Below are 13,434 nucleotides of genomic sequence, written 5' to 3' on the forward strand. Positions count from 1 at the left end.
TACCCTGAACATTAAAAGAGAACAAATCACATATCATCCTGCAGTTCCTTTATGGAGTGTATTTCAAGGTAAACTGAATAGTTCACGAGGGAAAGATCTTCCTGATGGAAGCAAGTAAAAGAATTCTAAGTTAGAAAATTACCGTTTTGTATTGACTAATGAATTAATGTATATAGGCTACAATCATCAATGGATGCTAAAACAATTGAATGAAGGATAACAGGGAACTTTATAGTCAGGTTGACATTTTCTGAACACACTGGCTCAATCTTACAACATGAAAAAATTAGGAAGACTGACATGATGTACTTCCTGTTATGATGCAGTGAGGAAATACCTAATATCACCCATGAAATACTCTTGCCTAAGAAAATTGAGCCTGAATGTAATCAAGACTCTAGCTCTAACAGGAAATCAAGTCTCTAGTTTACAGTAAATAGAGGGGATAGAGAGACAAAATAAGTAATACCACAGAAGTGTTTAGCCAGATGCAGAATGTTAGGATGTCTCATAAGACAAATGACCCAGTGTCCCCAACAAATTAGAGGCATGAAAAGAAAAGGAGTGATGGTGGTGGTAGAAGAAAGTTGTTAGATGTTAATTTTAAGGGGAAAAAAAAAAAATCAAATACAACGTGTAGACTTTGGATCCTGATTCAAAGAGCCAACTATCAAATTAAAAAAAAAAAACCTTTGGAAAAAATCTTGGCGATTTAATGGGCTAAATATTAAATTAAGGAAAGATCAATTTTATTAGGTGTGAAAATGGCATATTTTTCAAGGTCTTAATGGTTAGAGATACTAATTTGCAAATGAAATGACATGGTATCTGGAGTCTGCTTTAAAAGAAAAAAGTTAGGAAGATAGATGAAACAAAATTGGTAAAACTGTATTGTTGAAGTTGAGTGATGGATGGTTCACTGTTCTCTCTACTATATATTTTAGAAAACTTCCATAAGAAAATTTCAAAAAGAAAAATATGTACCTAAGAGGAAAAACCAAGAGGATTTATTGATTAACAGACTATGCCTGTGACTTGCAAGAATTTAAAACATGGTCATAACGTCTCAGTTCAGTTCAGTCGCTCAGTCATGTCCGACTCTATGCGATCCCATGAACCGCAGCACGCCAGGCTTCCTTGTCCATAAACAACTGCCAGAGTCTACCCAAACCCACGTCCATTGCAACAGGGATGCCATCCAACCATCTCATCCTCTGTCGTCCCCTTCTCCTCCTGCCCTCAATCTTCCTCAGCATCAGGGTCTTTTCAAATGAGTCAGTTCTTCACATCAGGTGGCCAAAGTATTGGAGTCTCAGCTTCAACATCAGTCCTTCCAGTGAACACCCAGGACTGGTTTCCTTTCAGATGGACTGGTTGGATCTCCTTGCAGTCCAAGGGACTCTTAAGAGTCTTCTCCAACACCACAGTTCAAAAGCATCAATTCTTCGGTGCTTAGCTTTCTTTATAGTCCAACTCTCATATCCATACATGACCACTGGAAAAACCATAGCCTTGACTAGACAGACCTTTGTTGGCAAAGTAATGTCTCTGCTTTTTAATATGCTATCTAGGTTGGTCATAACTTTCCTTCCAAGGAGTAAGCGTCTTTTAGAGGAACAATTTATTTAATACATTGAACTGAATCAGTTGGTTAACTGTGAGAAATTATACCTGGATTAAAGAGTTAAATTTTAAAAATGAAACTATGAAAACCTAGAAAAGAATATTTCAGTTTGGGAGATGACAAAGTGTAAAATAGAGAAAGTATCAAAGTATTATTTATTGTATAGAATATTTATTATTTATTAATATTTATTAATGTATAGAACACTTATATAGCCACAATTATATAGATAAAGGACATAGGGTAAAATTTCCATAGTAAATATGACAAAGATATTGATCACAATACTGAAAATCATATAAATCAATAAGCAAACTAAGTTAAAAGCTTAATAGAGGGAATTCCCTGGCAATCCAGTGGTTAAGACTCCATGCTTCCTTTGTAGGGAGACTGGTTTGATCCTGGTTGGGAAACTAAGATTCTGCCTATCACATGAGCACAGCCAAGAAAAAGAAAAAACAAGCAAGCAAAAAAAAAAAAAAAAAAACTCTTCAATGACAAAAAGATTTTTTAAAATAAGTAAATAACAGAATAGACTAAAAACCTCTAAAAATATTAAACTCACAAATCATGGAGGAAATGAATGTGAAAATAACATTTATTTTCTTCAAATTACCAAATTTATTTTAAAAAGCTAATACTTAGTAGCATCAAGGACAGGGTGTAATGGGCACTGATCTTAGGATACATTTTCATACACCTGCTGGAAAGCATTTGACAGTATATACCAAGAGCTTTCTGAGAGTTCATTATCTTCAACTTACTGATTCTATGAATCTAACTAAAGGAAATAATTAACAATGTGAATAAGTGATTATGTTCAGGATCTTTATCATGGGTTATTTATAAGGACAAAGAATACATAAAAATGAAAGAATATTAAGTAAATTGGCTTATCTATACAGTGAAACCTTCAGTTCAGTTCAGTTCAGTCGCTCAGTCATGTCTGACTCTTTGCGACCCCATGAATTGCAGAACGCCAGGCCTCCCTGTCCATCAACAACTCCCGGAGTTCACTCAGACTCATGTCCATTGAGTCAGTGCTGCCATCCAGCCATCTCATCCTCTGTCTTCCCCTTCTCCTCCTGCCCCCAATCCCTCCCAGCATCAGAGTCTTTTCCAATGAGTCAACTCTTCGCATGAGGTGGCCAAAGTACTGGAGTTTCAGCTTCAGCATCATTCCTTCCAAAGAAATCCCAGGGCTGATCTCCTTCAGAATGGACTGGTTGGATCTCTTTGCAGTCCAAGGGACTCTCAAGAGTCTTCTCCAACACCACAGTTCAAAAGCATCAATTCTTCGGCCCTCAGCCTTCTTCACAGTCCAACTCTCACATCCATACATGACCACTGGAAAAACCATAGCCTTGACTAGACGAACCTTTGTTGGCAAAGTAATGTCTCTGCTTTTGAATATGCTATCTAGGTTGGTCATAACTTTTCCTTCCAAGGAGTAAGCGTCTTTTAATTTCATGGCTGCAGTCACCATCTGCAGTGATTTTGGAGCCCAAACAAATAAAGTCTGACACTGTTTCCACTGTTTTCCCATGTATTTCCCATGAAGTGATGGGACCAGATGCCATGATCTTCGTTTTCTGAATGTTGAGCTTTAAGCCAACTTCACTTTTCACTCTCCACTTTCACTTTCATCAAGAGGCTTTTTAGTTCCTCTTCACTTTCTGCCATAAGAGTGAAACCTTAGGTAAACATTAAAACTCATGTTTTATAGAACATTTAATGATCCCAAGAGTTGCTCAGAATATAATGTTACATGAAAAAGAAATCAGTATGATCCAGATTTTATACCATCTCTATGCATATGCCTAGACAACAACTAATGAAATACCTTAAAATACTGGTATCTCTTGGTGTTGCAATTATAGATGAATTTTTTTCTTTTTGTATTTCTCTGTGTTTTATAAATTCTCTATAATCAGGATTTTTTTTAATAAATTCACTACACATAGACTGCCTTTAAGTCAGTAGAAAACCAAGTGTCATGTTTGCAGCTTAGGTTTAGACAAAGGAGGAGAATGTTAAGCTCCAGAGTAGCCAAATAAAGTTAAGAATGGAGGCAAGAATACTTAAACTGAACCATGAAGCATCTATGAGAATTGGCTAGGTCAGGGGTAGGATAAAATGTTACAGACTTATGGTTCTCGGGAATCAAATTGTGTCAAAGAGACTTGCAGTAGATATCTGCTCTGTAACATTAACCATTGGGTCATGTATCACTACCTTTTTAGTGAAATTAATTGAGGAAGTGTATTCATTGTTTAGAGAACAAAAAAAGACCATTTATAAAAGTTGCTAATTCTAAGACTAGACTTTTTATCATTTATTAAAGAGCAATAAATTGATTATAAAGAAAGCTAAGACTATCAATATATGGTGAACTTAGTAGGAGTTTTTTTTTAAGTAGGGAGGAGTAAAGCCACCTGCACAGGGGTATAATGAAGTAGAAATGAGTAAGACCTGGAGCGTAGTGAACCTTGGGTGCTGTTACAATTGCTTTGTCTCAAATAGAGTTTCCGTACAACTTCAGTTGGCTTCCAAGTCTTATAATATTAAATATTGCATCTTCTTTTTAAGATAGGCAGAATTTTTATTATCTTAATCTTAACATAAATTTTTTTTAACTTTTCAGGAAAATTTATGTAGCCAAAGAGGTTTGGTACCTAATACAGATGGTCAGACTTTTCAGATTGCAATTTCTAGCCAGATGAGGCAACACTATGACAGAATTCATGAGACACTAACAAGGGTTTGTATAACTATAATTCAGATATATTTTCTCAATATTTCGTATTATTTAGATACCGAGAACGTAAGGCATGTTTCATTTACCCTTGTCTCTTTTTCACATTAGAAAAATGGCCCTGCTAGACTATTGAGTTCCTCAGGAAGTACTTTTGAGCAGAGTGTAAAAGCATATCATACTATGAATAAATTTCTTGGCTCTTTCATCGATCATGTATGTATCATTTATTTTTAAGCTAGAGTCAAAATGCAGTATTTAAAAAGGGTAACCAGGAATGTCAGTTATTTCTTCTGTCAACCAAGTCAGTGAACTTAGAACCCTTGTGGGGTTGGTTGGTTGGTTGTTTTGCTGTAAAAACTAATACTGTTTTGGCTGAAAAAATTAATACTTTGTGGATGGAGTTAGGTTATGTAAAAGTAAAACGAGATTTTTACATGTCTGTTAGCATGATGATTACCTTAAAATATGTCTATACTGGAATTTTGTTAGTTACCAAATATTATCAATTATTTATTGTAGAAATATGCTATGGTTGTATTCATGAAAAGCTCATTATAAACTGATTTTCAGTACATCTAGCCCTAAGTACTACTATCAGCATTTAAAATTTAAAACATTCTTAAAGAGAATTTTGTTATAAAGTCCAGTGTAATAAATTGTCTTGGAAGAACCAAACCCAAAGATTTTCTTTGGGTACTTTCATTTTTATTTTTCTTTCCTTCTGATTTTGTAAAAATTGGGAAGCATTTATTTTACTGCTATTTTCAAATGACTCTTATTTTTTCTATTAGGTTCATAAGGAAATGGACTACTTTATAAAAGATAAATTGCTTCTTGAAAGAATTCTTGGCATGGAATTCATGGAACCAATGGAAAAAAGCATCTTTTACAATGGTATCCTTCAAATGCCTTTGCTGAACTTTATTTTTATTTCCCAAGCTTGAAAGAACATAATTGTAGTTATTTTCTTTTGATTTTATACCTTTATCTAGGAAACTTAGTAAACTTTAAGGAATTATAGGAGTTTTCTATGTCCCATTTTATTATAGGTCATGTAGGAAGAAATATATATATACAAGATAATTATTCTACAAAAAAGTAAAAAATGAAGCTGAATTTTAAAATCAGTTGTCCACATGGAAGAGATAGTAAAACAAATACATAGAAGTTTATGTATTGAAATATTCATTCAGTGGCACACTTATGAAACATTTAAAGAAGAAGAATGTTTATGATTTATCTTAAGTTTTCATTTTATCCAGCTTCTTAAGAATGGCACATATGTATGACAGGAGTAGTGACTAAAATGGTTATTTTATCATTAAAAAGAAAGTATATATGTCACTTTTAATATATATGTTAATAACCGCTTGTGTGGCTTGGAAGAATGGAAATGGTATGCTATACCCAGTGTCCTGGCCTGGATATCACTCACCCTGGTGTTATTGAGAAGTACATGTTGTGCCAGTCCTGGGATACACAGACCAATGGTCCCTCCCTTGGGCATTTTGATAGCAGATTGTGGAAGGCAGGCATGTGATGGATGAGTGGAGTGATGCTGGGATAGAAGTGTGTGCAGACACGAGTTATACTGGGTGTGGAAAGGAAACTTAGCTAGACGCAGAGTGAAGCCAGATGACAACATGGTGAAGTTTGTGGAAAGGAAACTTAGCTAGATGCAGAGTGAAGCCAGATGACAACATGGTGAAGTTTGAACTGGGTCTTAAAAATAAGTTAGTTGTCAAACAGGAGGGTCCAGGGAAGAGAGGTGAAGATATTTGTGCAGAAGGGGGAAAGGGCATTATGTACTTAACGAACTTTATGATTGAAGCCTGGAATGGAGTGAGAGAGTTGCATGAATGATAAAGAAGGCAGAGACCGAATCCCAAAGGCCTTGTCTCACACCTTAAGGAGTTTTGCTTTATTTTATCTGTAGAGCACTTGTTTTCAAAAACATTTTTAAAAAATGTTTTGTCCTACAGGACATGCACTGGTTGCTCCATGAAGGTATGAGAAGAAAATATTAAAATGTCTATTTGTATATTTGCAATTCCATCATTCTTAATTTATATATTTTTAAAATTATATGCAGTAGTAATTCATAAACTATGCCTATTCTGAGATGCATGCTCAACATCTTATTCTGATAGGGATACATGATCAAAATAATTTGGAAACCACTTCTAATGAACATGGATGTCATCAGAAAGCCTTCATATCTGATTCATAAATTGGAAGAATTATTTTGACGGGAGTTAAACAGATGCAAGACTATAATAATATAACTTAGTCATTAAGAATATAGCTTTCAGAGTCTTCTGGTCTTGGGTTTGAAATCTGCTCCTAGTTTTGTGAACTTGAGAAAGTTGTTTTCCTTTCTGAACTTTAATTATTAAACTTCTGTAAAGTATAACCTTCTAAAGGTTGTTGTGTTTACATATGTGTAATCATTGGGTAAAGAACCTGGTGTGGGTGGGCACTCAGTAAAGTGATGTTGTTACCATTTCTAATAATAATAATAATACAGTCATCATCACCATCTTCATCTCTTTTGGGAAATGAGAATATGAGCAAAGACAGTAGCGATGGGGATAAAGAGGAAGAGATGGCCAGAAATGTTAAGGGAAAGAAGGGGTAGGAGAGAAAGAGCAGTCAAAAATGATGAGGAGTTCTAGCTTGACGAGGTGGCTGGCGGTGGTGCCACCCTTCACCGAGACACAGAGTGCAGATGGAGGATCAGGTTGTGAGGGGAAGAGGATGAGTTTGGTTTTGAGTATGTGGTGTCTATGGTACCTTTGGGACATCTCGGAAGAGATGTCCAGTCAGCCATTAAATGTAAGGGACTGGGGGACTGGATCTGAGGGGAAAGTGAAAGTGCACAGTAAGTTGGGAAATCTCATCAGAGGAGGTCATTGCTGGAGCAACAGCAGTGAAAGATTGCTCAGGAAGAGTCTACAGAGCTGGCTTGTTTGTTAGAATATGTATACAAGTATAGGTACAGAAGTGCACGTCTTGTAAGGATATAGCTTAATGCTCAGTGAATTTTCACAAACTGAATATATTCCTGTAACTAGCATCCTGATCAAAAAAGAGTGTTTTGTATAAAAACAAGGGTCCTAACTGAGTGTTCGTGGGCCGCTGCATCGCTGAAGAGGCTCTGGCCCTCCCTGAAATTGTGTGCGAGAATCATATGTGTGTGCTTTCCCCACTGCCTCTTGTGAAAGGGCCTGTACCTTTCATTAGAATCTTAAAAGGGTGTTCACATCCCCAAAAGGATGAAGCCACCCCAGCTTGGAGAATGAAAAGAGGTCTCAGAGCAGAACCTAAATTGTAACACTCTTCTAGTCCTTGCTGGTTTTGTTTTGCCTTAAAAAAAAATTGAAATATAGTTGATTTACAATGCTGTGTTTTTATTTACAATGCTGTGCTATACAAGAGAGTGTGTTTTGCTTTTTAAATTTCATCTATCTTCAAGAATTTTTCTAAGATTCTTTAACCTTTAGTTATATAAACAAATAGAGATAGGACCATTACCTGGTCATTGAAAATATAGACTGTATACTTAAATTAGTAACAGTTACCAAGCTGTTGCTGCAAATGTTAAAACTACTTTCCTTGGTTAACCTTTTATATTAGCAAATTTAATACCCCTTGTTTATTTTTTATAAGTCATGAAGTATTTTTTCTTTTTTTTAAATTCAAGTATAATTGACATATAATACCATGGAGTATTATAGTAACTAGTTGTTTTTAAATATCCAAGTTTTATCACCAGAAATTTACCACATGTTTATTATTCTATTTTTAAATTTCTAATTTACACCTTCTAAATTGCCTTTTTTTTTTAATAGATGAAGGATATTCTTTCAGCAGTGTTCTGTATTATGGAAATGAAGCTACTCTTCTTATTTATGATCTGATGTTCTTCTGTGTTGTGGATTTGGCTTGCCAAAATTTTATTTTAGCAGCCTTCCTTACATACCTACAACAAGAGGTAAATTTAAGAATTTTTTGTGGATTTCTTTGAAGAGAAATATGTGAGAAGTAGATATTTATTTTTATTGCAGAGAGTAACAATGTCTACTTTCACTCAGAATTTATAAAGATTTAGAATTTGATTAGCCCTGCCAAAGAAAGGAAAAACATTTCAACCAAGTTCATTCTACACTCTCCTTCAGAGTCAGTGAAATACCAAGGACTCGTGGAGGGCATAAGTTGCTTGAGCAAATGTGAAAGAAATCCAGTAGGAAGACATTTAAGTTACCTTTCTCTCTTAGATGCCAGCATTGAGCAGAATTAGAATTGCGTTTACCATCTGCACCAGATGTTACCATTACAAAAAGGCAAACTCTGAGATCTAGCTCAGGGCTCAGCCAGTGTAACTTTCAATTCACACATCACCTGCCTGCTTGGATGAAAAAACAGCTGCGTGGATCAGTGTGGAACCTGAAACGGAGACTTCAAGAAAAGCCAAGTTTGTTCTAGAAATGTTAGCATTCGTATCACCCACATGTTCCCCACTTAGGTCAAAGTAGTGTATGAGTTAGTGGTGTGATGGGTTAGTTCTTGATAGAGACCTAGAATTATGAACAAATTTTGTTCATAACAGTTCTTTTGATATTTCCATAGATTTTAGAGCTAGGGGAAACTTGTATTGCCAAATATTTAAAAGTATATTCTTATGAACATAAGGGAATTTGTATTAATTTATTAAAACATATTTTGAATAGGGACATATGCTGCTTCAGTATTATGAAAGATGATAGTCTTGAAATAGTTTTGTGTATCACCACAGAATTCAGGTGTCTGATACATGAAAATAAATAGTTGCAAGAATTGGCTAGTTTAATTTAGATATTTTAACTGACATACACATTTAATTTCCTTTATATATATTTTCCCTCTGAATTGTTTTTACTTTTTTTTTCAGATTTTTAGATTTATTCGTGATGCAGTAGGACAGAAGAATTTGGCATCCAAAACACTGGTGGATCAAAGATTCCTGATTTAATTTACTGAATAGATAAAGGCAATTATGATCATGGCAAAAAAAGCTCATGATTATCAAGTTAGTTTGCCATATTTTTTAAAACTTGTAATACAAATTATTCTATTTTTATTTGTTTTCTAATCTACAGGAAGATTTATTTTTATAACTCATAGAAACATAAACTTGCTTTGTGAGTATGTAATATGATACAATGAAAAATATTGTTTTCCTGTTATGCATGGTATTTAATTTACCAGCTCGTAAACTAGATAGCTCTGACAATGGGACCAAAAAAAAAGTCTAAATTGCTTTCAGCATAACATTTTTTAAATGATAATCAAAACAGTCCCTATCATTTGTGTCTGTAAGATTATTTTATAACTAGATTTGTGTATATTTTCTCACATTGGAAAAAAAAAATTGATTCCAATTCAAGCCTAGTTTTCAGTGCATTTTGTTTTACATATTTTATGGTTAAATAAATGTTGAAAGTATTTTCACGTTTGCTTAGATATTTGAAATTGTATGTGGGCTGACTCAGTTGCTCACCCTGGCAGCGAACTGATTCACTGTTGGATTAATAGGCAGTTTGTGAAATGGTACATTCTCATTCCTTTGTTTCTCTGCATTATTAGGTCAATATGCTGTTTCCATGAAGTATATTTATATCTATAATATATAAATATCATTTATATTATTGAGCTGTAATATGTGACATTTCCCCCAAGATAGTTTTTTATATATTTTAATTACTCAACATTCTAAAAGCACTTCCAAACTTTTGCTCTTTAATTGTGTTTAAAGATTATAAGTAACAGGTGAACTGTAAGTTATCATGTTATGTGAAAGTGGTTTATTGAAAGCAAACTTAGGCCTGAGCCATGTAGCCAATAATTCTCTGATATCATTTTTTTTCAAAATACTCTTTAATAATCCTTTTCATTGGATACTATGAACTTAAAAGTCACCTTATTCAAGTATAATGGTCATTAATGCCCAAAGCAACATTTCTTTCTGCCTTCTGGTTAATGCTGTGTAAATACCTAAATGTATTGCTATGTAAATATTGTTTATATTACTAAATTGAAAATATAGAATAAAGCATTTAGTGTTTCTCTTTCCTGTTTGATTTAGTATATATTTTGTGAAATAGCATTTAGGAATACACTGCTGGATCTGGTGTCCCCAGCCACTGCTGAAGTTGAATCCTTTAAAAGCGTTACTGGAACTTTGAGGATGACTGAGGAGAAAGAGGGGAGGCTAATAAGTTGAGGATCTGAAACTCCGCTTTCTTAAGGGTCAGCGTACAGAGATGCCTTTCTAAAAGGCTCAGAGATAAATAAACATAACAGCCTGGATTTGTAAAGCCACCTACTCAGAAGCTTATGAAAAAAATGACAACTCTCATTCCACATATGAGAAGTTAATATTCATGTGAATGTTTGTAAGTGGAAATTTCAAAAAACAGGTCAGTTGGCTCATCTGCTGATAAATTAAGGCAGAGAAAAGACATTTGAAGTAGTTTTGTACAGTATTATTTTTACTTTGGTTAGGTATATAAGAGTGCGTTCGGGTTTTCCTGTATTGTTGACTACTGTGTTCATATTGCATGATTTAAACTTTGGGATCACGTGCTTAATTCTCTGCTAGACCTGTAGTCTTTTGTCCATTTCTGTAACACCAACCCACTGTGCGTGTGTGCTCAGTCACTCAGTTGTGTCCAACTCTTTTGTGACCCCATGGACTGTACCCTGCCAGGCTCATCTGTCCACGGGATTATCCAGGCAAGAATACTGGAGTGGGTTGAAATTACCTCCTCAAGGGAATCTTCTCGACCCAGGGATCGAGCCTGCGTCTCATGTGTCTCTTGCGTTAGCAGGCAGATTCTTGGGAAGCTCCCCACCCACTGTACTTTGTATCTTATATCCCTAATTTTTCTGATTACATGGAAACATTTGGTAAATCTCTTGGTCATTTCATCATGAAGCAACCCTAGGTTCACCTAGAGGTCCTTTACAAGCTCCTGTGTGCTTCGTACCCTCCTTAGAAATGCACAGGCCCTGAAAAGAAGTCTGCACACAGTCTCTAGTATGTGATGTCTACGTTTGCTTCCTTCTTGGACTGCTTCCCTACCAAACTGCCTTTTGAGAAGGTCTGCTGTTCACCTAGATTGAGCAGCATTCAAAGTGCCCATTAATTCAGTGCTTGCAGGCATGAAACAGGTAAACGGATACTTTTTTGTTGCCTGTAAACATTGACAATAAAAGCTGAGAGGAATTAAATATAAGTGGAAGAGCAGTGTGGCTTAATGGAAAATGCTTCAGATTTAATAGCAGATGCTACATATTTGAATTAAAATTTTGCCCTTTGTCACTCACTAGCTTTGTGACTTTACACCAAGTCATTTGGCATCTTTGAGCTTCATTCCACATCTTTACAGTGGACATGATATCTTTTGCTTACCACTTGTGTCGATTAATTCATTAGGATAGACTTATAATAACCATAAACACTGGGATTTTTATGTACTTTAGTTTGAAATTTGTGCCTTCTTGCTAATAAATTCTTTGATACTAAAACTGTGGTTACTGATTTCAGTAAGTAACCAATGAAGATGCTGGGCCTTCTGCTTCAGTCACCCCAGCCTCAGTGAGGAAGAGGCCTCGATTGATGTCACAGCCTTTAATGAAAGGAGGCAAGAAGGAGCTTTTACACCATGTTGTGAGTGTGCTTTGTGGTACACATTAGAAAAAAGGAGTAGAGAGTGGAATATCGTCTCTGGAAAGGAGGGTTTCTCTCTTAACATGTTCATTCAAGCGACACTGCTTCCCATTCCCACTCCGGAGGTGCTCAGAAGGGTAAGACAATTAGTAGAGGAAACAGGCATGTTAACCAATTATTACAGCAATCTGAAAAGTGCTACAGCCACCAGAATGTGATGTGGGGAAAGCTCTTAGGTCTATCTGGTCATCAGGGCTTTGACCTGACAAAGTATTTGATCTAAGTTTAGACGAGTGCAGTCAAAGGAAAGTATAAGCTCTGAGATGAAGCACATGGCCATTGAGTACTATAGGTAGTTTGAATAGGTATATTTATGCTTTTTACAAATACTCTGTATATTACATTTTAACATCTTAATTTTTTTTTTTCCTGGCTAGGGAGAGACTGCCCTATTGGGACTAGCCAATTCTTAGAGGTAGCAAAAGGCTCAGCCAGAAGCGGGCCTCTGATAGCAAAACTCACCAATCCAGAGCCACACCTGCACCATCTGGCCCTAATCCCCCAGAAAGCAGCATCCCTCTGCCTTCATAATCCAGGCAACCAGGGAACTCCTTTAGCCTAGGGCCTGCTGGAATGATTCGAGCTGGCCAGTCCCAAGTCATTACCCTGCCCTGCCTTGCCTTTCCTGCAGAATGCAGAACCTGATAAAGGCTCACCCCTTGCTCCTCCCGTCGGTCTCTGTCTCCCGACCGACGCTGGTGCTTCCCCACATGGCTCTGCATGGCGTGGGTCCTGTTCCTAGGACCTGCGAGTACAATAAACTCTGTTTTCCTGAGCCTCTCCTGTTCCTCTTGGTGCTGAACCTGACTGATTCCCATAAAAGAACCCAGGACAGTGCATTTGGGGATTTTGGAGGGAGACGGTAGGAAAGGAAAACAGGAGCCGTGTCTCTAAAAGTCTTTATATCAAGCCCTGGTGTGTGGAGAGTTAGCCAATCTAAGTTTCCACGTCTGCCTTCAAATGAATACTCAGCACCCCAGCGAATGATTGAATGGACGGGGCAAGAGACGGCCTTCCACAGTCAGATTGCTCTGGTATTATTGATGCTCTGGGGCTGGGACATTGGTGCTCCTGCCCCTCTGTTGCCTGGCTGCATGTTAACAAGAAAATATATTGCCTAAGAGAGGTGGTAAGGCATAAAGGGTAGTTGCTGCTGCTAAGTTGCTGCTAAGTCACTTCAGTCATGTCTGACTCTGTGTGACCCCATACAGCAGCCCACCAGGCTCCCCCGTCCCTGGGATTCTCTAGGCAAGAACACTGGAGTGGGTTGCCATTTCCTTC

At 36.4% G+C, this 13,434-nt stretch overlaps 1 protein-coding gene across 5 annotated transcripts in view; it reads left to right on the forward strand.

Annotated features, from left to right (window-relative positions):
- TMEM67 (transmembrane protein 67) overlaps nucleotides 1–10,492 on the forward strand; it is a 46,253-nt gene extending 35,761 nt beyond the window's left edge. For all 5 annotated transcript variants that reach the window (XM_086335286.1, XM_086335288.1, XM_086335287.1 and 2 more), the window contains 5 exons: nucleotides 4,269–4,385; nucleotides 4,491–4,595; nucleotides 5,174–5,276; nucleotides 8,234–8,376; nucleotides 9,313–10,492. In XM_086335286.1, the coding sequence (XP_086191412.1) occupies nucleotides 4,269–4,385; nucleotides 4,491–4,595; nucleotides 5,174–5,276; nucleotides 8,234–8,376; nucleotides 9,313–9,393 (549 nt within the window). In that variant the 3' untranslated portion in view covers nucleotides 9,394–10,492. The remainder of the gene's footprint in view (nucleotides 1–4,268; nucleotides 4,386–4,490; nucleotides 4,596–5,173; nucleotides 5,277–8,233; nucleotides 8,377–9,312) is intronic.
- The last annotated feature ends 2,942 nt before the right edge of the window (nucleotides 10,493–13,434 follow it).

The sequence above is a fragment of the Bos grunniens genome, chromosome 14, assembly GCF_055505025.1.
Source record: "Bos grunniens cultivar Pamir isolate PY7600 chromosome 14, Bosgru_T2T1.0, whole genome shotgun sequence".
NCBI classification, from domain to species: domain Eukaryota; kingdom Metazoa; phylum Chordata; class Mammalia; order Artiodactyla; family Bovidae; genus Bos; species Bos grunniens.